The following is a 23,650-nucleotide window of genomic DNA, read 5'->3' on the forward strand; positions in this document are numbered from 1 at the left end:
CTGAGGTTCAGCTTTTTAGCATAGCTTTAATAATGCACAAAATGTATTGATAATTAACAGCTTTGCCAAACAGTGAAGACATGAAGGAATTTCTAATATCTTCAGATTTACAAAATATATAATAAATATATCAATGTAAATTTTAATAATGTAATTAACTATTTACTTTGAATTTATAACTTCCAATGAGCCCATTAGTCAGCATCACAATATGACTACAGAAAGAAAATGGTGAAAATATGAACATTTCTTCTTTCCACAATCTTTTGGAAAATCAGCTGTTCATCCTGGTGAACTGCGAGAATTGTGGGATATTACAGATATTTCTTAAAAGTGAATGGGTTAACATTCCAGGGTTGAGTGGAGGTTGAGGGACACAACTGAAATGTAATCTATGTTTCATAATCTATAATGGATGACATGTGAAAAAGGATGCTTCATTTATATTAATGTCAAAATAAGCTCTATATTACACAGCTTCAGAGACCTAGAGGTTGTGGGTTCAAGTCCCTCTCCAGGTGACTGTCTGTGAGAAGTTTGGTGTGTTCTCCGTGTCGGTTTCCTTCACCGGTTTCCTCCCACGGTCCAAAAACATAGGTGGGATAGGTGGGTAGGTGGATTGGCGACTCAAAAAGTCTCCATAGGTGTGAGTGTGTGAGTGAACGGGTGAGTGTGTGTCACCCAGTGAAGGACTGGTGCCCCCTCCAGGGTGTGTTCCTGCCTTGTGCCCAGTGATTCTGCATAGGCATAGACCCACTGTGACCCTGAATTGGATAAACGGTTACAGATGATGAATGAATGAATAAGCTCTATATTACTCAGTGTTGTTATACTGGCTGTGACAAGAAGACTACTGTTAAGAAATGTTGTGGAGAGATTTTACCTTTTTACGTTACCTTATATGCTCACAGGTTCTCTAATGTGCACTTTGCTTGTGTTGAAAATGTCTTTTACCTTATTTACTTTTCAAACTGTTTGTAAATGTAACATCAGTGGCCCCTTGGTTGTGAGAGCACACTGGAACATAAAACATTTACTTGCATCTTTTTGGAATTTTTGCTCAGCCATTTTGCTTTCAATTACATTTTTTTACAGGCATCTGTCCATGGTCCTGAATTGCTCATTAACTGTGCACACTTATAATTTAATAAACTCTTTATATCCCAATAGTAATCAATCAAAACTTGGAAAAATGTGCTCATGCACTGCAAAAACATTAAAAAGAATAAAAAGACAAGTATAAAGCAATGTATTGCCCTCCTTTCTCCAGTGCACACTGTGGTGGACTCCTTCAGCTGTAGTCAGGCAATGTACATTGATGTGTTTTGGGGAAGTGGCAGAATTGGTAAATGTAGGAGTGGGATTTTTTTCAGCTAGGAATATTTCAAAAATATCTTACACCTGCTGGTCAAATCCCATTATTTTTAAAGTGAGGTCTCTGTGGGTCATATTTTAACTTATTTTCGGCTAGAAAATCATTTAATTTGACCATTGGATTTCAGTCTTTTGACATGACTGTACCAGGGGTAGACCAAACAACTAAAATGTAAAATAATAAAAAGTTTTGTTTTATCCAATAATATTATATTAGTATATTTAATTTAATAGCATAATGCTATAATGAGGATTTATAATTGATAAAGACTGTTAAATCTCCTCCCGCCCACAGTGGAAGCCTGGTACAACGCTGTTGATCAGGTGAAAATAACGATGGCCACAAGTGAGTCCTCCTCCATCCACAGCGACCGACTCTACAGCATCGCAAGGGAACTTTCAGGGATGGGCTTCGATCCAGTCACCTACACCTTTGATGACCCTTTCACCTTTATTGAAGACCGGAGCCGCTCTGTGAGTACAGCTCCACATGCTTTTCTCTGGCTTTTTTAAGAACATGAACTGGCCTAAGGGTGTTCATTAACTTTTCATAAAGTACCTGAGCAACAGTATTGAAAAGATCATGTCAAAATAAAGGACACTGTACAAATGTTGAGGAGGAGCCAGGAGCAACAAGTTAAGAGGAACAAGTATTCACTCACACATTTTTCAAACCTTTCAATGTAAATTTACACAAAAACTGACTATAAAGTGCAGAGGGTCAGGAGGTTGTTGTTTTGAATGAGGGTAAATTGAACCACAGTTAGTTGCTGAGTTGGACCATAGCTCACAGAGCATATATAGTAGTTTTAATTCCCTGAGGAAGCTTGCTCTGTCTTGTGGAGTGGGCAGAGTGAGATTTAATCAGCCCATGGTAGCTCACAGAGTGGGCAGAGTGAGATTTAATCAGGCCATGGTAGCTCACAGAGTGGGCAGAATGAGATTTAATCAGCCCATGGTAGCTCACAGAGTGGGCAGAGTGAGATTTAATCAGCCCATGGTAGCTCACAGAGTGGACAGAGTGAGATTTAATCAGCCCATGGTAGCTCACAGAGTGGGCAGAGTGAGATTTAATCAGCCCATGGTAGCTCACAGAGTGGGCAGAGTGAGTTTTAATCACCTGAAACTTGTGGAGCATGCTGAGTTAAATTTAAGCACCTTGTGTTTCTTCATGGACTGGGCAGGGCAATTCTAATCACACAATTGAAGTGCCCCAAGTTTTATCAGTCTTCAAGTAAAAAAAAAGACTCTGTAGCAGAATGCCACACTGTGTTTAATAAATTCCTTATTAAATTAATTGTAAAATTATGAACAAAAAAAGCAACACCATGAGGCTGTGTGACATAGACACTACCTTTTGTGCTGCCCAATACAATGTCAAATATCTATCATACTTCCACATAAAATACTGTATTTAATAACAAAAACAAAGTGTCTGAATACTTGTTTTCCTCGCTTTACCTGACACAAACTTTAGGCAGAATTAAGAGGACTCATTCAGTAGTAAGTATTAGTAGGTGCCTAGAATAGATTAATGGTGTTATCCATGTAATTCTGCCAAGGCTGTGTCAGGTCATTTTCTAGCTGTGTGCCAGGCTGGCAGACTTCATCTCTGTATTTAAAATTTTATTATAATAATTTCTGGTGTAGAAATGCAGCCTCGTTTGAAGTTCCAGGGAAAACCTAATATACAAAATTATGTTTTCACAATTTCCTCTCTCCCAGAATGAGGAAGGTTTTTGTTAATCTGAAAATAAAACTCTTCTATAAACAAGCTTAGTGACCTCAGTGTCTCAGGTTCATCCCTAAACCGTTCATGTAACAGCTTTCTGTGATGAGCTTTTAGAGACATTATACATAGTAAGTCAGAAATTGTAAACCTATTAGAAGTGCATCCATTAGTATAGAGTTTCCCAACCCTAGAGTCATGACCCCATATGTGGTCAGCTGGTTTACAAATAGGGTAACTGGGGAAACATATAATCTTTTATTTATTAATTTGCTATATAAATGGATTTAACCATTTGAGACTGTTAGCCTAATGGGCTTGGTGGTGGAAAGTTGCGGGTACAATTTTCTTCACTGATAGGAATAACTGGGGGCAGGGGAGTGAAGGAACAGTGCTGTCTCCTCCCTCAACATTCACAGCTGGGCGCGCATGTGTCCTAACAGCCCCAAGTGCGCTAGTGTATGTGTGTTCAGAGCCACGGTTGAGTTGGACTAAGTGTAAAAAAAAGGCATGTTTACATATTTAAACTATTACATTTTCAAAATATAAAATAACAAGGTGTTGGAAAAGGAAATGGCATGTTTTGTTATTTACAAAAGTTATTTACAAAAACAAAAAATCCAGTAATGCCTTAAAATGCCTTCACATTAATTTAGTACTCATGGATATGCAATTAGTCCTTCCTCTATATCCACTTACCGCATGCCTGCAGGTCAAGCCTCCCCCCATGAGCTTTAGAGACTGGTTCCTTATTTTTATGATGTAAGAAACTCAGGCTGTCTGAATCTGTATGTTAGGTACTTTAATTGGAACACTGGAACGTTAAGGTGAAAATGCTCAGCAATGGCTTTGACTGCTTATTTGGCTCATGACCTGTCTTCTAATGTATAAACAACACCACTCAGTCAGTAAGGTAAATAACTTATTATCACTGGAGTTAATCTATATTTCTGCTATAAACTTATATCTGTAATTTCATCTGTCGAGAATGTTCACTAGTCTTCTAGAGCATCAACAAAATGTGGTATGTGGGGTGGGTGGAGGGGTCTCCAAACTTGTGCACACGACTGGAGCGTGTGTGGTGTAGTAGTGGCGCGCGGCCTATACGTGGTCGCTCCGCGCGCACAGGTGTCTCCCCGACTCCTGCAATTAGCGAGTGACGAATCACGGGTTTCTATGGAGACGTGTAGGTGCGCGCGCTCCTAGTCAACAGGCTGCCAGAGCGGAGCGCGCGCGACGCAGAAAACGCGGCAGCACGCAGGCGGAGGGACGGCTCGCGCCGCGCGGTTCATGAGGCTTCTGAGGATGAGGATGGCCGGCTGCGTTGAGCGCGAGGTGACTGCGGTGTGAACATGCTCTGAATGAAGCACTCGCTCGTGCCACGCTTTCAACTCAATCTCTCTCTCTCTCCCCCTCTCTCCCTCTGGCTTCTCTTAAAGAGCTCCAGCATGCTGCACTCTTCCAGGGATGACAAGCTGCCTGTGAGTACACTGCTTTATTTACTCTATCCTAGGATTTTAATGGATATCACATTATGTTTTAAAGGGGTATGTTACATGATGTGAAGTACACACTGTAATTTAGTTGATTTATAGCTGCACATTTGGTTCCATATTAATGGCAAACACCAGCGTATATATCATATCACCTCAGCACAGGCATTCTGACATTTCCTTTTTTACACTGGGTGACAACAGTGTGGATGTGATGGATTTTATTCAACCACCTTTAATTCTCGTAAATTCAGTTTCCAGTGTTTGCTGAACATACCCTTAGAATGAAAAGTACCACAGTCTCCTTTCTTTGGTTCTATATTTAGGTGTAATGAGAAATAGGCTTCCAAATATTAATGTGCTTCTCAAAGATGCCATTCCAGTAAGCACTAGTAGCTGATAGAACAGTCCCTGGAATACTAAAAACAAAAGACTTCAGAAAGCACTAGCAGTTGTGGGTTTTTAGAAGTGTTCATAAGGTTTTTGAGATTTTATCCTGGACGCAATCCCAGAAAGCCATGTTTTTGAGCCAAACAGCTCTTCATTGTGCTTGACTTTGGAATATTAATAGAGCTCAGATTTGTTATTTTCGTATGGTGCATTTACAGAAGCAACTAGTGGCTTTTTTTATTTTAAAACCAAGCAGGTCTACTTTGAAACACTGAGGCTTTTTAGATGTCATTTTTCAGTTAGAATGCAGTTCCAATAGGCAAGACGTATGTCATTTTTTTTAAAAACCAAATAAACATTAACTTTTGAATATTGAGCACAGTCCCTCCAAAACATGGGTAGCTGACGTTAATTTTTAATGAGTCTGACATTTGAATATTAATGTATATTGGACATTATGTTTCGAACATGTTTCATGTTGCTGCGAAAAGGGGTTGCCTTTGGAATATAGGTTGATTTCAACAGAGAATCCCAACAGAGAAAAGAAGTGCTCATGAGGTTAAGGTGTGAATGCTAAGACACATATCAACATGTGGTGCTTTTCTAGAGATGTTGAGCCACCTGTGACCCCACTGCTCTGTTTGTGGTTTAACTCAGCTGCTTTTTCTCTGTGTGGTTAGTTGAGGGGTCTGTAGTAGGTGAACTTGAGCCAGCAGGTGTCTTCATCCTTGGAAATTAGAATTGCTGCTGTCCTCGTCTTTGGTTCTATATTTAAGTGTATTGAGAGCAGCCAAATTAAGAAGCAATATTCTGACCTACATCCCTGGCTGTCATGCTCTCCCCCTCCTCTCAATGTGAATTTGATATGCAGGGAAAGTGGTGAGAGCTGCTCCTGTCTCTTCATTGTGTTTCCCCCTCGGTGCCGTCACAGGTGGTCAACAACTTCATGGACGCAGGGCACGAGCCGGGCAAAGGCTTGTACTTTGCCGACGGGAAGAGGAAAGTGGACTATGTGCTGGTTTACCAGTACCGGAGACCCTCCTCGGTGCACGACTCTCCCGGGCAGCACCGGCTCTCCGTCATCTCCAATGGCAGCTTCCCCAGAGTGGGCAGCAAGGAGCCTGAGGGGGTGAAGGAAGAGCACGCCGAGGTGGTGCTGGACATGGGTCCCACCGACCCGGCCGAGGGCGAGAAGCTGTTGATCCGCGAGGAGTTTGAGGCCAACCTGAGGGAGGCTGGTTTGGAGATGGAGCGGGACAATGAGGTGGGTACTGGCTTAATGGCTCTCATTCCTCCCTTGAGGAATACCACTGTTTCTGTTGACTCTTTCTGTTATGGCGACAAAGCATTCCGTTTAATGCTGCCTTGGCGTATGCTGATCTCAACCTGAGGATTCAAACGAATTATATCAGTGTCTCCAGAACGAGAACGAGACCCAGATGTCCATTAAGTCTGAAAATGGAGACCTAAAGCTACTAATCCTTTCAAAAAACTTCTAATTCTTTCTATTAATAAAAGGAACTAGTAGAAAGAATTTATAGCTTTTTCAACAAAAGTGGTGTCGTTTAGTTTTAAATATTTTAATCATTTTGAAAAAAATATTTTGATAACAATAAGCGAAAGTGGCTGTTTTTTGTTGAGCGTAATTTGATTTCTGAATATTAAGACAATTTGACTAAATGTAATTATGGGGAATGTTAGTGACTATGGGGGTTTTTGAGCTGGAGAGGTGCCTGTGAGGTGCACTTTTGATTAATAAATATCTAGAAGAATGAAGACAAATAAACAAATAGTAACTGTGGCTTTTAGAGCAAAAATGTTGTTTATAAGTTCAGCTTTCATATATTTAAATGTTTTTACAAGATTCAGAAGTTTACTTCCAGACCAAGCTAGTGGCTCTTGTTCTTGGAGCAAAAGAGATATTCATAAGGTCATCTTCTGATTATTGAGATGCTTGAATTGAATTGAATTCTAGAGAACATTAGTGACTGTTTATAAATAAAATTGGTAGTTTTTTTTTCTTGACCCTTGTGGGTGGCTGTTTTTTTTTCTTCTTTTTTGCAGAAGAGATGTATGCAGTGTTTCGTTAGGAGACCTTTTAGAGTTCTTTAGAGTTCTTTTAGTTCTAAGACAAAAGAGATAAACTCCAGTCCCTGTTTTTTTTCTGACCAAGGGTGGTGTTTGACGTTGACTTTAATAATAAGATCTTCCACTAGAAATGAACCTCAGGAAACACTAATGGCTGCGGGTTATTTTCAGGAAAAGCGGTGTCTATAAATTTGACCTCGTTATGTTGTGATGTTTCAGTAGCTCAGACACTAATTTGGAGCATGTTTTTCTGAGCAGAGGAAGTGTGTTTAAGGCTAGTTTTAAAATATTTTAAATGACAGCAGTTTATCGTCACAGTCCAATGAAAAACACCAAATCTCCAAAATAGCAACTTTACGGGAAAAGGAAACATCCATTTTACTATCAATGGAATTTAATGAAAAAAAGATTTTAGTAATTTTTAGTAATTTTTAGTAATTTTGGAGCATTTCTATAGGTTCATTCACGCTCTTAAAAATAAAGGTGCTAAAAAGGTTTCTTTGAGCGATGCCATAGCAGAACCACGTTTGGTTCCATAAAGAACTGTTTTGGTTTTAGAGATGTGTGAGTGTGAATGTTTACAAATCCCTTGATCTTAAAGTTCTTTACCAATTTGACAGATGTCAATGTGAAGAACTGCTGCTGTGTTCATGTGGTAAATAAAAAAATTGACAAAAAATGAAGATACGTTTTTCATTAGACAGTGATGTTGTGAAGATACGAGTAACTGTCTTGTTTTGAGCAAACCTGGCATTTGTAAGATTAATTTTGGAACATCGTGAGGTTCCGACAGAATCCCAGAATGCTCTACTGACTGTTGATGTTTGAAGGAAAATGTTTTGAATATTAAGGTGGCACAGTAGAGCGAGAGCTCTGAAAGCACTAGTATCCATCATGTTTAGAGCAGAAGAGGTGCTGGTAAGGTCAGTACTCGAATGTGAAGGTGTTTGAACCGAATGCTTCATGCTGGGAGCTGGAAATCTTTTCAGATGATTTCTAAAGGATTGGTTTCATGACGCTTGCAGGGAAAGAATTTTTTTCTCACTTTCAAACCACCAGTCATAGAATTTCACTAAAGGAAGACCTTGATACTGTGCTATGAATTCTTTGTGGTTTCGTCAAGGCTGCTTTGTTCATCAGCAGCGTTCAGAGCTAATACTGGGATGTTTTGTTCTTGTCTGCCCTTCTGGAGCTGCTGCTTCACAAAACACTGTGTTAAGTGAAGTGTGTGTGTGTGTGTGTGTGTGTGTACGTGCATCACAGTGGAATTTCTGTGTGTGGGTGTAGCTTTTGGGCTACTCCTCTTGGCTGTGTTCAGATTGTGTCTGGACTTGTGCCAGATTCCTCTAAGAAGCCCTTGGTTTGGCAGAGAAACAGTTTCAGGGGGCAAAAGAGCAGCTTGGGTTTATAGTGCAACACACTTGTTTTTGTAAATTACATCCATTATTAAAAAGATGGGTGTACTGTTTGTATTAATGACCCTAATTGTTGTTGTCAACCATTTCTCTTTCTGTTCTAGACGTTAGTAAAGAGCATAATCTGCATAGAACACCATGAAAATCCGCTTTCACCTGAAGTAAATCAGTTTTATTTCAAATTCAGCCAAACCCTCAGCACATGAAGGAGTTTTGATGAGGGACTATTGGGGTGGCATGGTGGTCGTAGCATGAAGTGTCGCAGTCACACAGCTCCAGGGACCTGGAGGTTGTGGGTTCGAGTCCCGCTCCGGGTGACTGTCTGTGAGGAGTTGGTGTGTTCTCCCCGTGTCCGCGTGGGTTTCCTCCGGGTGCTCCGGTTTCCTCCCACAGTCCAAAAACACACGTTGGTAGGTGGATTGGTGACTCAAATGTGTCCATAGGTGTGAGTGTGTGTGTTGCCCTATGAAGGGCTGGCACCCCCTCCAGGGTGTATTCCCACCTTATGCCCAATGATTCCAGGTAGGCTCTGGACCAACAGCGACCCTGAACTTGTTATAGATAATGAATGAATTGATTATTTTTATGCATTGGGGTTTTTTAGGCATTTAGATTTTTTTTCTTGGAAATAGCTTCTACATATGTCAGAGAGTTGAGTTTTTAGGGGTTTAATTAATGACCATTTGCTTTAGATCTGAAAACCCCACCTGTTTCTGTCCATCCTTGCCCTGTGTAAGACAACTCAAAAATGTGGGTACATACAATTTCAACAAGCTAATAACAAACAGCGGCATGGTGGTGCAGCATAGTGTCACAGTCACACAGCTCCAGGGACCTGGAGGTTGTGAATTCAAGTCCCGCTCTGGGTGACTGTCCGTGAGGAGGTTGGGGTTTCCTCCAAGTATGTATGAGGGAATGCGTGTGTGTGCTGCACTGTGAAGAACTGGCGCCCCCTTCAGGGTGCATTCCGGTCTAGCGCCCAATGATTCTGGGTAGGCTCTGGACCCACTGTGACCCCGAACTGGATAAGCGTTTACAGACAATGAATGAATGAATGAATAATAACAGACTATACATAGGTTAAAGATAAAAGAAAAGATGCTGGAAAGATTATTTGGGTCATATCTTTTCACTTAGTGTAGATTAATCAAATTGTGAGATGGTTTAAAATGTTCCTCCATAGTAATTATGTCATGACTATTATTGGGAAAATGTTCATTGACTGGACATTTTTATATTACTTTACACTGCATCACTGACTGAAACAAGCAACATTAAGTTTAATAATTAAGTGTATATTTGAATATTAAGTGTATATTTGTACCAAGAATACATATCTATACAGGTACACACCCTGGACAATCCATCACACAGCTTCACACACACACACACACACACACACACCAGTGCACAATTTCACACAGCCAATCCATCTATCAACACATTTATTTATTTATTTATTTATTTATTTATTTATTTATTTATCATACAGATACTTGTGAATAAAGACCTGATTGTTTTGCACAAACTGTTTTAATAGGCCTGTATGCTAAATAATCATATAACACTGCAAACACACACACATTGCCATGATGAAGAAATTCAATTTACCAAAGCAAACTTGGGATGTTATAAATAAATGCAGCCTGTTTTGATTTAGTCGAGACACACTCTGGTGCTGCAGGCAGTGTCATTGCCGTGCAGCTGGGTTCAACCCCTGACTCATCTAACTGTCTGTGAAGAGTTTGGTGTGGTCTCCCGGTGTCCACATAGGTTTCCTCCGGGTGCTCCAGTCCCCCCCACCCACACAGTCCCAAAACATGTGTTGATAGATGGAGTGGCTGTTTGAAATTGTCCACTGGTGTGTGTGTGTGCCTACCTGGAATCATTGGGCGCAAGGCAGAAATACACCTTGTAGGGGGCGGACACGGGAAGAAAAAACCAAACTCCCCACAGGCAGTCACCCTGAGCAGGACTTGAACCCACAACCTCCATGGTCCCTGGAGCTGTGTGACTGCGACACTACCTGCTGTGCCACTGTTCCACCCAGTGACAGATTTGATGAACGTTTTTGCATATGTACTAGGAATTAAAGTTTTAGAACTGATCAGAGTCTGTCCACAGACAATATTTGTGTCAGAGTTACACTCCGTCTTTTTTTTAATGCCTTCTTAATGCCTCCGCTGATGGCAATGCACTCGATTCACATGTCACTGTTTGTTCTGTAAGAAATAAGGGTGATACTGTGGTACAGCTGTGTCTCTACCACAGCTGCAGGGTCCATGGGGTTGTACGTTTCAATCACCACTATTGTCACTGTCTGCGGTGTGTTCTCCTTGTGTCTGCATAGGTTTCCGCATGGTGCTCTGGCTTCCACCCACAGTCAAAAAACACACGTTGGTAGGTGGATTGGCTGTGTGAATTTGTTCACAGGTGTGAGTGTGTGAGAGACTGGGTGAAGGTGTGATGCCTTGCAATGGAATGGCACCATGTTCCTCCATGTTTTTTTTTTTCTGCCGTACAGATAGAAGTAGTTCCTGGAGCCAATGAGACACTGATCAAGATGAATCCGTTACAGAAAATTAAATGAAATTAATCAGGCGATTAAATATTAAAAGTCACAAAAGGCCTAGAAGTAAATTTTGATTATAAATGGTTTTTCTATGAATAACCTTTTGCAGTTTTTCAGTCGTAGATGCTCTAATGATCATATAATCCTATGAAGTGTTGATTTATTTTATGAAAATTGATAGACTTTCTACACAGAACACATACTTCTGCACATAATAATTGCACATTGTGACTTTGAGAAATGTTTTGACATGAGCTGATCAAATATAAAGTTTTAATTAAGCAACTTTTGCATATGACTGTATGCACTCACCAATATTTAAAACAATTTGAAATGGCATTATCTGTGAATGCCGTGCTGGAATGCTGATGCATATGTATGATTTTCTGTGTGAAACCCAGTGTTGTTCTCTGCTCATGAGAACAGCTTTCTGTTACCATACCACAGCATCTGCGGGTGTGTGGAGGAAAGGTATAGCATTCGTTCATCAGCTTCATTTCAGGACATCACTATGCAGGTTTTTTTTTTGTTTGTTTGTTTGTTTTTTTTACATCTGTTGAAAATGACTGCTGTCGGCTTTTGTTACATTGCCATTCACTAACAAGCTGACTTTTGTTTTCTTGTTATAAAGACACATTTCTAGTGATAAGAGTCATGTTATGACACTGATGGATCAAAGATTTTCTCTGTGTGAAGCACATAACATTTCTCATTTTTTGTATAATCAGAGTGGGGTTCAGTTGTCAAAGACCAATCTTAATTAGTTTAATTACCTGACAAATCATAAAAGTTATTCATATTCTGCATCAAGAACAAAAGGAAGAAAAAAATGCCTTTCACTTACAATTACAGCAAAACCTCAACAACTGAATAACACCATTTTCAGTTTGTAATTTCCATTCTTGCCATTTCATTTTCTCTAGAAATATTTTTTATACCTACAAGATTCGGTTGGTTTCTTTTTGCTGAACTTGTTTCTATATATATAATATTTCCCCCTTCAGTACGACAGCCTCACCTTTTGATTAATGTATATTTTTTTCACACATACAAGCACACACATATATATATCAGATATATATATATCTTTTCACAGTAACAGTTTCTTGAAGATACACATATTTTCAGACCCAAAATTGTCTTCTCAAACTGAGATAGCCTAAAATTGCTGTGGATTTTTCTTATTTTTAAGAAGATCCATTTTATTTTTAACTCTTGTTTTATTACCAATTTTCTTTTCATTTTTCCCTTCCTAATGCAGCTAGTTCACATTGTAGGCCACGTAGTTAATGAACAGAATGCCTAAAGGTGTAATAAGTCTTTGACTACAAGGAGTTAATGTCTGAACATTTTTAGGTTGGGGAATGTGATAATGAATATGCATCCAAAATGTGCCTTTCCCCCAGAATAGCATCAGCTAATTTTCCTCAAGCATATTCACATGGCTGATCATTGCAGAGGTTTCAGCTGCTGTAAATGTAAAACAGAATAACTGGAATCTTTATATTAAAGAAATTAAATACCCATTTCTGATTGAAGCAAAAGACCAAAGTGACTTTAAACACATTTCTTAAAAATGTGTCAACACGTTTTATAGGCTTGGTCATCATCTCCCAAAATCCCATATTTTTTGTCATATCCAAGACTCTGAAAGTGTGTGGACTACTAGATTAGTTTTCTGATTCTTCATGAACCAAACCCTGATACGCTGGTTTAGCCAGGCTTGTTCCTAATTAAGCTGTGGTTCCAAACACGTAAACTCTAATGTTCTCACATTTCTGAGGGCTGTGCTCTTTGGCTGCTACTAAACGTTTGAAGTCGTAGCCTATAAATTATTCACCTGTCAGGTAATGGCTTAGGCAATCTGGACAGCGAAATCCTCCTTTCAATTAAGATTCAAGGGAGCGGTGACCACCGCCATCTTCATCATCATCATCATCATCATCATTTATGCTTTATTTATTTATTTTTATTTACTATATTCCAAATCATTTGCTTCTCTTTCATGATTTTGGTCATCTTTTTCATCATCAAGATGATCATAATCACCATTACTTCATTACACTTCTAAATATTACACCAATCAACCTCAACATTAAAACCACTGACTGGTAAATTGAATAACATTGAATATTTCATTAAAAAGGCTCAACGGTTAATATGCCTTGATAGATGCACAGATGACAAAGTACAGTGGCTCCTGCAAAGGGGTGGATATATTAGACAGCATGCCAACAGACAGCAAGTTGATATGTTGGAAGCGGAAAAACTAGGCAAATGTAGGGATCTTAGTGACATTAACAAAGACCAAATTGTGATGACTGGTCAGATCATCTCCTAATCAGCAGGTCTTGTGGAGTGTACCTGGTATTTATTGGTTAATTCATACCAAAAGTTGTCCAAGAAAGGACAGCTGTTTCACTGAGGACAGGGTCATGGGCCTCTAAGGCTTATTAATGGGCATGGGGACCCATAGGGTCCGACCCCAAAGGAATGCTAATCTTAAAAACGATGGTTCTACAAGGTTTCTTTATTGTACTTTATACTTTATTCAACTTTATACTTTGCATTGTAACTGAGTTCTTTAGATTGATGGAGAATGTGCTATAGATGGTTCGCTATTGCAGCTTTTCAAAAATGGTTATTGGCACCAGTTTTATTTCTGCTTGACAATGATTCTAGACAAGCTGTGGACAAATCTCTTCCCCGATCATGATGAAGCAACTACAGACTATGTATGACATGTCTTGGAAACATTTTTCTTGTTTTTTAAGTAAATGTGATTGGTTAAGTATTAAAACACACTCCTGGATTTAAACCATGATAACATAACAGAAATGGAGTTTAAAAAAACCCCTGCATAGTCATGCTGCAATTATATGGAATGTTTTGGCCTGGACAACACTTTAAGCAAATGTATCTGGTAATTCATATATAAGTATGCTTTTCTAGGTTTTACTCAGGTATTACAGTGTTTTTTTTTTAAATGTCATGGTTATCACAAAGAGTGTCATTTCATCAGCATCATAAACACATGTTGGTCTACTTTTGTAGATATTCTTTAAAACTGGTCTTTCCCTGTATCATGAGATCCCTGTTTAATTATTACAAATGTCAAAGACAGGATTCACCCTTGCTTGCAGGGGCCCCTTCCATTTTTGTATGTTTGGAAGCCCCTGAAATGTCAACTGCAGCTGGCTTCTGTAGCGAAGGCTCCTCCTCAGCCCACTCTAAAATCGACCTAATTGCCTTACCCTGCTGAGATGAAGTACTAATTGGAATATCTTATCCTAATTAACCTTCTCAGATCCACATGTTATTTTTATCTCACTTTTGTGTGCTTGTGGAGGGGATAGGAGAAAGAGGTGGGAGTGCTGGAACACAGGGCAGAGCCAGGGGTGGCACATTCTTTTCACTTGAGATTGAGGTATTAACCAGAGAAGAGTAGCATGCAAACTCCTAATACTAGGTCATTGTTTTAGTGTCAAGTCAAGTCAAATAAACTACACTGGTAAAAAAGAAATGCTTTGAATTCACTTCATAAGAAACTAGCTTCCATTACGTTTGACCAACCCATATTTTATGTTTAAAAACTCTTACAAAAAGCTGTGGTGGTACCCTTAAATGTACATATTCAGTACTTTTAGGTAGGGAACATTGTACTGTATTCTGTATTAATTGTAGATTTTAGTGTTGATTTTATACTCCCCATTTATGGGGATATATAATGTACCTGTAGAGTATCTTTATTTTCTGGCATAATAGCACAATTTGTCTCCCTGGCCACGTAATTGAACCTCTCTCTTCAGTGAGTTACTCACTGCACTACACCAATTTTTATAAGTAGCAAAGGTTAGTATAATACATTACAGTATATTGTAATGATGAAGAAGAATTTATTATGTAAAACCAGTGTAAACATTTGAATCAAGCCAAATATGATCACCGTAATTAACAATAATTTGTGTGTTCCCACTGTACTATATATATATATATATATATATATATATATATATATTAATAAATAAATGAAGGAAAGTTTAAGTATGACAACATATAGTGAACACATGCTTGGACCTGTTAATCACCTATAAACAAAACTGGGCTTTAAACAATGATTCTTTCAATAGATACCTATGATGTACTACAGAATATTCACTTTAAAACGTTGGTTCTAATACCATTTGTATTTGGGCATGTGTTCACTATATATTGTCATACTTAAACTTTCCTTCATTTGTTTATTAATTCATATAAATAATTTTTGGTAAAATAAGACTAAACTTATAAATGTTTAGAAATGGTTACCATTTGTTTATTAATGGTTATTAATTAGGTTGTAATCAAAGAAGGTGTAACAGTGACCTGTTATTTGCCAAATAATGAGTCCACATAAATCTACACTGTAAAGCCTGAGATCTTGCAGGATACTGATCTTACATTGTCTTCTCCAAGAGTCAACATTAACCGTCAGCTTCAGCACATATTTGTTTAATACGTTTAATCACTCAACCACCAAGTTTAATGTTTCATTATCCTCTGATAGAATCTTTGAGAATGATAATTTGATAATGATAATATATGACATGATTAAATTCCGATTCTACAGTCTCAGCATATTCTTTACCTCACAATTTTCAAGTTCTCTGACACTTTCAGTATTAGACAAAAAAGAGGTAAATGTTACCCTTTTAATCTCTGTGATACAAATGAATATTAACGGTGCTTACAACCTAATTAATATGCATTTTATAAACAGCTTTAAATCTTTATAAATGTCTTAATGTCTTAAATTTTAAAATATTTAAAATATAATTTTTTATCAGCTTTATACCTAGAACCTGTTTGGTATTTCACTGTAGCTTAGCTACGATGGTCCAGGCACTTTCCCTCATTTAACTTTAAAGAAGTGGGTACTTTATTACAAAGAACATGTTGGCCATTTTAAATTGGTCATACAGTCTGTTCCCCTGGAGGTTGTAACAGATACGTTTGCAAAATGTGTACACCCTTGCTCAAATTACTTGAGTCATTTTAGCACTTCTTCTACATGGAACAAACTAAATTAGGGGCACTGTTCTGGAAATGGTAGGATACAATATTTATGTGCTGAGAAATATAACATGTTACTATATTGTACGGAAGGTGTATTTTCTGTGAAGGATGTGTGAACCAAATTTAATTTTGAAAATCAACACTCAAGTCTTTTGTCCAGGAGAGCCCAAACTTATGACTGTAGTTACCTGGATGATAGCTAGAAGTTAGAGGACCGTGAGCTTCAAGTTTCAGTGATCTCTCTTCATCTCCATCTGTCCCTGAGTGCTTTATTGTCAGCGTCACCTCCTCCACGTCTGCCGAACGCAAGCTTATGGCTCGCTGATGATGGCAGCTCTGAGCTCAGCCAGACAGATAAAGTTTCTCTCATCACTGAGAAGAGAGGAGGCAGCTCCAGAGTTCTGTTACAGGCTCTTGTGCACACTGTAACTCTGAGCTCCATGCCGAAGTTTATGTAATCATCTCTGCAGGGATAGGGTGGATAGAGTGACCACCGACTTCCATTACTTAGTGTTATCCACATGCAAAATATTTTTAAAGTGTAATTAATCCCCCCGAGAGTACTTCAAGTGCTCCCGATCAAAACGCTGCCCAGCATCGCAAAGATGCATCCCACAGCTGCGACCAGGTTTCTGTCCCAGTTGTGCCACATGCTGCTTATGACCTGGAAGCACAGTTTCGCAAGATCTTAACGGTTTCTCTCTCTCAACTCTGACATTTGGTGCTCACGTGGGAGCCCTGTACTTTCTGCAGATGCAATTTAATTCTTTAGAGAAAGGAATGTGAGGTGAAATATCGGTCAATAAATAAAACTGTTTCCAGCAAACAATGAAAACCAGATTATGTACCGCCCAGTCCAGGGTGTGTTCCAGTGATTCTGGGTGGGTCTGACCAGAAGGAAGTGGTAATGAATGGAATTATTATCTACCAGAGGAATAAGATAATTTCAATAATGTGCTGTACCGTGAAAATTTAATTTGCTAATCCCCCCCCCCCCTACTCTCTCTCTCTCTCTCTCTCTCTGCCTGTTTGTCTCTTTTTTCTATGATCCTCAGCACAAAGTCCACGGCCAGGGCTTTATCCGGGTGCATGCTCCCTGGCAGGTTCTGAGCCGAGAGGCAGAATTCCTCAAGATCAAGGTGCCCACGAAAAAGGTGCGTCTTCCCCTCTATTGATGTTTACGTTGGAGGTGTCCATTGTCTCAAAGGTGCTGCAGATGATCAGAATTCCCTGAGCCTCTGTACCTAGTAAATGTCCCCTAAGGTTTGGACATTTGTCCTGTATTTGTAGTAAAACATACAGAGACTAAAGCCTTTCACGATTATAGCTCATCCAGGTCAATTTAACGAATATAATAAAGCACTCCAAACATACTGACAAACTGGGTGAAGACAAACTAAGCCTGTAACAGGTTGTTTCAAAATGTTTGCCTTTTTTTAATATAATTTTTTATTAATACTTAAAAGAAGAAAATCTATTTTAAAAAGATATTTTTTTTCTAAATTGACACATATGCTTATTTATATTATCTTGGAGCCCTTAGCTTTTGAAAGTGCTCTTTTAAATCTTCACTATGACATAAATGTGAAGTGAAGCACAACTGGAAGAGGATGATAGTAAATTTTTTGATGTTGACAGACGAAGAACTTGGCGTTCTAACCATCCAAAGATTTTTTGTGGAGGAATGGTCTCAAGTATTTTTACATGTGCTTCTAGTATCTAGGCTGGGTCACGGTGAGCAGTGTGGAGGGTTCTCCCCATGTCTGCCATAGGTGTGAGTGTGTGCATTTGTGTATGTGTGTTTGAAGCCCTGTGTTGACTGGACAGGATGAATAATTTACAGAAGATGAATGAATGTATGAACGAATGAATGAAAGATGTAAATACACATACTTACTACAAATCAAATGTTTGGAATTAGTAGTTGTATTAATAATTATTATACATATTCTTTACATTTATTTTTTAATAGCTGAATCAACATTTCACATAATTAGTGAAGTTTTTAAAAGCTGTATAATATATGTACATTTTTTTGTAATCTTGGTAGGTTTTCCAATATAAGTCTTTCATTAGTATATTTATTTTTCAGTATTATCAGTTAATTCTCAGTATTTTACAGATATCTCAGTCATAAAGCAATCGATAAGAACTTAATTTTGAAATGTTCTTCAAATGTCTGGAACCTAAGATGTATAGTAGTACCATTATATTAGCATAACACTAATACATAGAATTATATTCCAGTTTTTTTATAATATGAATTATGTTGGTAACCCCATGTTTTTTATCGTCTACTTGATGTCTTTAATTTTGTTTATCCTCATGTTTTTTATTTGCATGTGTCTCTCCCAGAGCTATGAACTAAAGGAAGATAAAGGTCTGTCTGCCACCATGAGCTCTGTATGGAGGAAGCTGAACCAACCCTTCCAGCCCAGTGTCCCCCAAATGCACCAGCAGAACCGCACCAAGTTTCTCTCACATAGCTTCTCCCGGGACAAGCTCCACCTGTGAGGAACCTCAGGGGAACTTTAAGGGTTTGGGTGTGAGGGTGGGGAAGTGTTGTACAAGAAGATTTCTAGAAGTGCCAAAGGCACCAGAGCTACCACAAAAAAATAAACCCTGACTCATGACTAGGCAAGACCTGCATTAAGTCAGCTTCACTGCACATTGTTGTTTTTTTTTTCTGTTATTTTTTAGGTACAACATCGAGTCAAAGGACACCTTCTTCGACAATGCCACCAGGAGCCGCATTGTAAGTCCTTCTACTTCCCTGTCAAGGAATAGGTCATCATGTTTAATTGGGGCAGAAGCATTTTTAGAAATGGCCTTCCTCGTTGTTGTGTGAGGCTGCTGGAATAATGCGGTTATTTACCAGAAGGCTAAGATGACGCTCCCCTCTGTAGGCATATTACTAGGAGACAGTTCTCCTGGGGGCTTTCCAGGAACAGTTTGTTTTGTTTGTCACTCCTTTTCTCTTTGTCTTTCTAACCCACCCTTTCTCTCTTGCTCACTCCTGTCCTCCCAGGTGTACGAAATCCTCAGACGCACTGCCTGCACGCGGACCTGCCAAACCATGGGTTAGTAATGCTATAATCCATAACCAAGGTGAGGGAAAGTGGTCAAGGGTGGGATAACAGTTGACCAATAACATTAGCTGATATTAAGGACTCACTCTATTATTGATATCAGTTGATAAGTGCTAAATATTTTGTTATGGCACCACTGGGATTCAAGGATTCAAACTCACAACCTCCTGGTGATGAGGCAAATGCTCAGACAGATGTAGCCCTGAGAACTTTAGAGATCCCATACAGGCTGAATCTGAACCTTACCTCCTAACCTGTAAGCATGAGAATAACACCAATAACAATAGCAGCAAAGAAATCCTGAACATCACAGGTAGACCAAAAATATTTGAATCTGACTTTGATAATATGAAATTTTATAATCACTGACAAATCATATTAGCCACGAAATTTTATTTATCTAAAACTATTTATCTAAAACTATTGGTGAATAAAATCAAAACCTTAAATATAAATGGAAAATGATATCCTCCAGTGTGGCTATCCCTCTAATCAGTATCTGCCACACAATTTTCATGCGTGTCTGGCCCTAGTAATGGGATTCTGAAGAAAGCCAGTTTGAGAGGCCTAATAGGCCTGATGCTGGTGGAGCTGGGTGCTGGATATAGGCCTCAGCCATATGCTCTCCTGGACTGATCTACACGGCAGACGGATGCTGCCGGCAGCTATGGGGAGATGGAGGCTAGCTGACAGAAGGGATTGGGTTCGTGCTCTCTTTATCTAGACTTCTCTCACTCTATATATACTTCATCTCCTCTACTGTCTAAACTGGGTCATGCAATCCCAGGATTGGGTTCGGAATTGAAACATGAGTCCGTGGGGGGTGATAGAGTGGCATGGTGGTCCCTCCAGCTTGTTGCTGGGGAGCCACTTTATTAATCGAGGGCTAATCACCGGAGTGTACGTGTTGTTCCTTTGAGAACTGACTAATTACTTTGATGAAAGCCTGTGTTCTACATGTCAGCCGTCTTCTATTTTCAAAACCCTGTGTTCTAGCAAAGCAGGCAGGTCTGTAGTGGCAGGTTTCTGCTGGTGGCCTTTTATGGTAATTTATATTTTCTCTTGCAGGAATCACTACACTAATAGCTAAAGGAGTGTATGATTCAGCCTTTCCTTTACATGATGTGAGTTGACTGCACTTATGACATATTTTTTGCATTATGGACCCAAACGTACTCTTGTAAATTGACTGTTGTTAATGTGTGATTGAACGCAGGGAGACTTCAAGGACAACGGGCAGCCAGATGGGAGGAATGAAAGACAGGTGAAGAAACATTTTTTTGTGAATTGTTAAATAGATGTCATCAGCCTTGTTCTGAGTATCTGAACGCACTGCCCTCTGGGTTCAATGTCCCACTTGGGCAACCACACTCACAATGCAAAAATAAAATGCTCCTAAAGTGATATTAATCTAATTCTGCTGCATGATTAAAATAATAGGTTGCACATGGTTTGAATATGAGCATCTTCATAAGTTACACAAGTGCAATCAGGTCCTTTGCTTCCAGAATGAAAATCAGCAGTCACACCAGCCCTTTATGAATAAGACTGATGACAATTTAAAAATAAAATGACTACATTTATTTGCCTAAGGAACCTTTCAGTAAATGGTTAACCTAAATTTGTCTTGCTCTTTCAGCTGTTACATGATGAGTGGGCAAGATATGGAGCCTTTTATAAATATCAGCCTGTTGACCTTATCAGGTACATGTGTTTTATGTTTAGAAAATACTGCTCCACACAGGATGCGCTGAATACTTACCAGTGTTTATTCACTTCCCCATGGTTTCTAAAAACTCTGACTTTAACCTTAGGAAGTACTTTGGGGAGAAGATAGGCCTCTATTTTGCATGGCTTGGCGCCTACACTCAACTGCTGGCCCTCGCTTCTTTGGTGGGCATCATCGTGTTCTTGTATGGCTGCTTCACCATCGACACCAATGTGCCCAGGTAAGAGGTTTTCACACACTAGGCACTGGGCTCTGGGCCTGAGGTATGTGGGTGTTTGGCAGCTGAGGGCCTGGGAGACCTGCCTGAGTGAGGTCAGGAGGATATTCAGTAGAACATTGATCCACAGGTATTCACACTCTCCTTTTGGTACCCGCCATGTATTTACGGTATATCTGGTTTAAAAAAGGATTTATATTTATTATGAAAATTAATTATAGAATTCATAATGGAGCTATGGTAAAACAGAGGCCTTTTAAATACACTTTTATTGGAGCATGGCTAGACAATAGACACTAAGTAATCCTCTAGTTAATCAATAGTGCTACAAGCCTTCAGGCCAATCACAAAAGGAAGGTTGCAGTTTGCATTAGAAGATTATTTTAAAGACCGTCAATATTAGTATGTAATTTTTTATTTTTAGTGCATTTTGGTCCTCCAGCAAATATTGCAACAGTCCACAAAAACAAACACATATTATAGAAATTGTGGATGACAGGGTAACTTTTTTAAACCATGGCTGAAGACTTTGGGAAGTAAAGGTTGTGTAGTGTTGGTATTACAGTGATTCCCAATATGTGTAATTTGGTATTTTTCCTGCTTTAAATTGACTGATCTGATTACATCAGGCTCAGTTATAAACAATGATTTGTGATCTTGTGTTTAAATGATCCTGTGTTAAAAGTTGGTCAGATTAGAAAGTGGACAGGTCAGAAGGTTCAGCAAGACCTAGGTTGTGATCTGTTGTTCCAATGCACAGGCTATGCACAGGCACTAGAAATGGCAGCCTTGTCCAGTTTCAAGATTATCTGTCATGCATCTAGTCATTTTGGATATGCAGGCATTTAAAAACTCCTAGGGCTGAGAATGTAAGCAGAATATTATCCCTTAGGGAGACTGTAATCTTTTGCAAATGTCAGTGCAAGTGAAAATACAATATGTGTTAACCAAACGCAGATAATTTTTTGAAGACAGATGTCATAGTTTAGAAGAGGTGGAAGTAATTGCAGAGACATTTTATTGTACTGACAAAAAAAACAGGCTAAATGAAACAGGATGAGTATGAAGGACTAAGAAACAGAAGGTTACTAGAAAACCAAAAAGAGAAAACAGGAAATACTGAATAGAATAAGAAAAATGTAAAAATGTAAAGAAACTTAAGATACATTTCTTAATCTGTAATTGGATTGGTCTTTTACTCCTCACTTTATTGCTTTATTTATTATAGTTTTACCCTGTTATCCCCTGCTATTGTTGTATTGTAAAGTGTTCTTGAGTATCCTGAAAGGTTCTTATAAATAAAATGCATTATTATTTATTATATATTATTTATATTATTATTATTATTATTATTATTATTATTATTATACAATGCAAGACTTAACAAGAAACATTACAAGATCAAAGGGAATAAAAAACCAAGATAATGAACCTAAGGGAGACAAAACTAGGAACAAGGTATCTACAACAGTAGTAAAGACAAAGCTGGAAAGCAACCCTAGAACTAAGAGCAAAAGATACCTATAAAAAAATAAGACAGCGACTAGAACACACATTAGCATAAAATGTACATGACAAGAACAATAATATAAGGAAGGAACCTGAATACTCAGAACACACTAGCAGGCAGTGGAGGACAACAAAACCTGAATGAGGACAGAAACAAACCATAACAAAGACAGAACCAAGACAAGAGACAGGAAAACAGGATTCTATAAAGAGACCAAGAGACAGAGAATAACACCAAGAACAGACTGCACAATCAATAGGAACAGCTTGAGAGGCACAAGACAACATGAAAAACCAACAAATACAGATGCTGGGAACAGGGCTTATATACCTTAACAAATAAGGAACACCTGTTTTAGTCACATGATGAGAAGGGCGTGGCTAGGGAAACACCACAAAGTGAAAAGGAAAGAAGCACAAATATAACAACACAGATCACATGGAACAAAACCAAACCACCATAAGCACAAGGAGAAGTAGGATAGAAACAACAGGAGTAAAGAGGGCAGTAGGCTGTCTGGAGAATAAGAAGCTGATTTTGGATTTGTAATGTTGTAATGGAAAGTAAAGCAAACCTTCAACAGGTGTTTAATGACATAAAGTTGCTGCTTATGAAATCTCACATGATTTAATTAGAAATGCCTACTAAAATAAACAGGGCACGCTAGAATTTGATCATCAGTGGGCAGTGTGCTGATTGGTTCGTGGGTGCGAAATAAGCTGACTGGCTAGGCAGCACAAGCGTAAAAACTGGGTCAAAATTCATGCTTGTATTTCATGGTTTGTAGCTTGTAACTTCAGTGATACGCCCAAAGGTACGAAATATGTGTCTGTATCTCAGAAACCTGAAATCTCAGAACAGTATAATGCTAAGTAAAATATTCATGCAAATATTTTTATTAGATATTTCTCCATCAAAATATTTTTACACTTAAACCATTTCACCCTTACACATAATATTACTATGGATTCAGAGCTTTACATTGAAAC

The 23,650-nt window shown here is 38.7% G+C and overlaps 1 protein-coding gene across 1 annotated transcript in view; it reads left to right on the plus strand.

The window, feature by feature from the left end:
* The first annotated feature begins 6,028 nt into the window (after positions 1 to 6,028).
* Positions 6,029 to 23,650, plus strand: part of ano2b (anoctamin 2b) — a 53,783-nt gene continuing 36,161 nt past the window's right edge. Inside the window, exons 1-9 of the mRNA XM_066667523.1 lie at positions 6,029 to 6,250; positions 17,172 to 17,270; positions 18,472 to 18,626; positions 18,817 to 18,871; positions 19,145 to 19,196; positions 20,274 to 20,329; positions 20,422 to 20,469; positions 20,845 to 20,909; positions 21,020 to 21,154. Of these exons, the coding sequence (XP_066523620.1) occupies positions 6,149 to 6,250; positions 17,172 to 17,270; positions 18,472 to 18,626; positions 18,817 to 18,871; positions 19,145 to 19,196; positions 20,274 to 20,329; positions 20,422 to 20,469; positions 20,845 to 20,909; positions 21,020 to 21,154 (767 nt within the window). The 5' untranslated portion in view covers positions 6,029 to 6,148. The remainder of the gene's footprint in view (positions 6,251 to 17,171; positions 17,271 to 18,471; positions 18,627 to 18,816; positions 18,872 to 19,144; positions 19,197 to 20,273; positions 20,330 to 20,421; positions 20,470 to 20,844; positions 20,910 to 21,019; positions 21,155 to 23,650) is intronic.

Source organism: Hoplias malabaricus, chromosome 4, assembly GCF_029633855.1.
Source record: "Hoplias malabaricus isolate fHopMal1 chromosome 4, fHopMal1.hap1, whole genome shotgun sequence".
Classification (NCBI taxonomy): domain Eukaryota; kingdom Metazoa; phylum Chordata; class Actinopteri; order Characiformes; family Erythrinidae; genus Hoplias; species Hoplias malabaricus.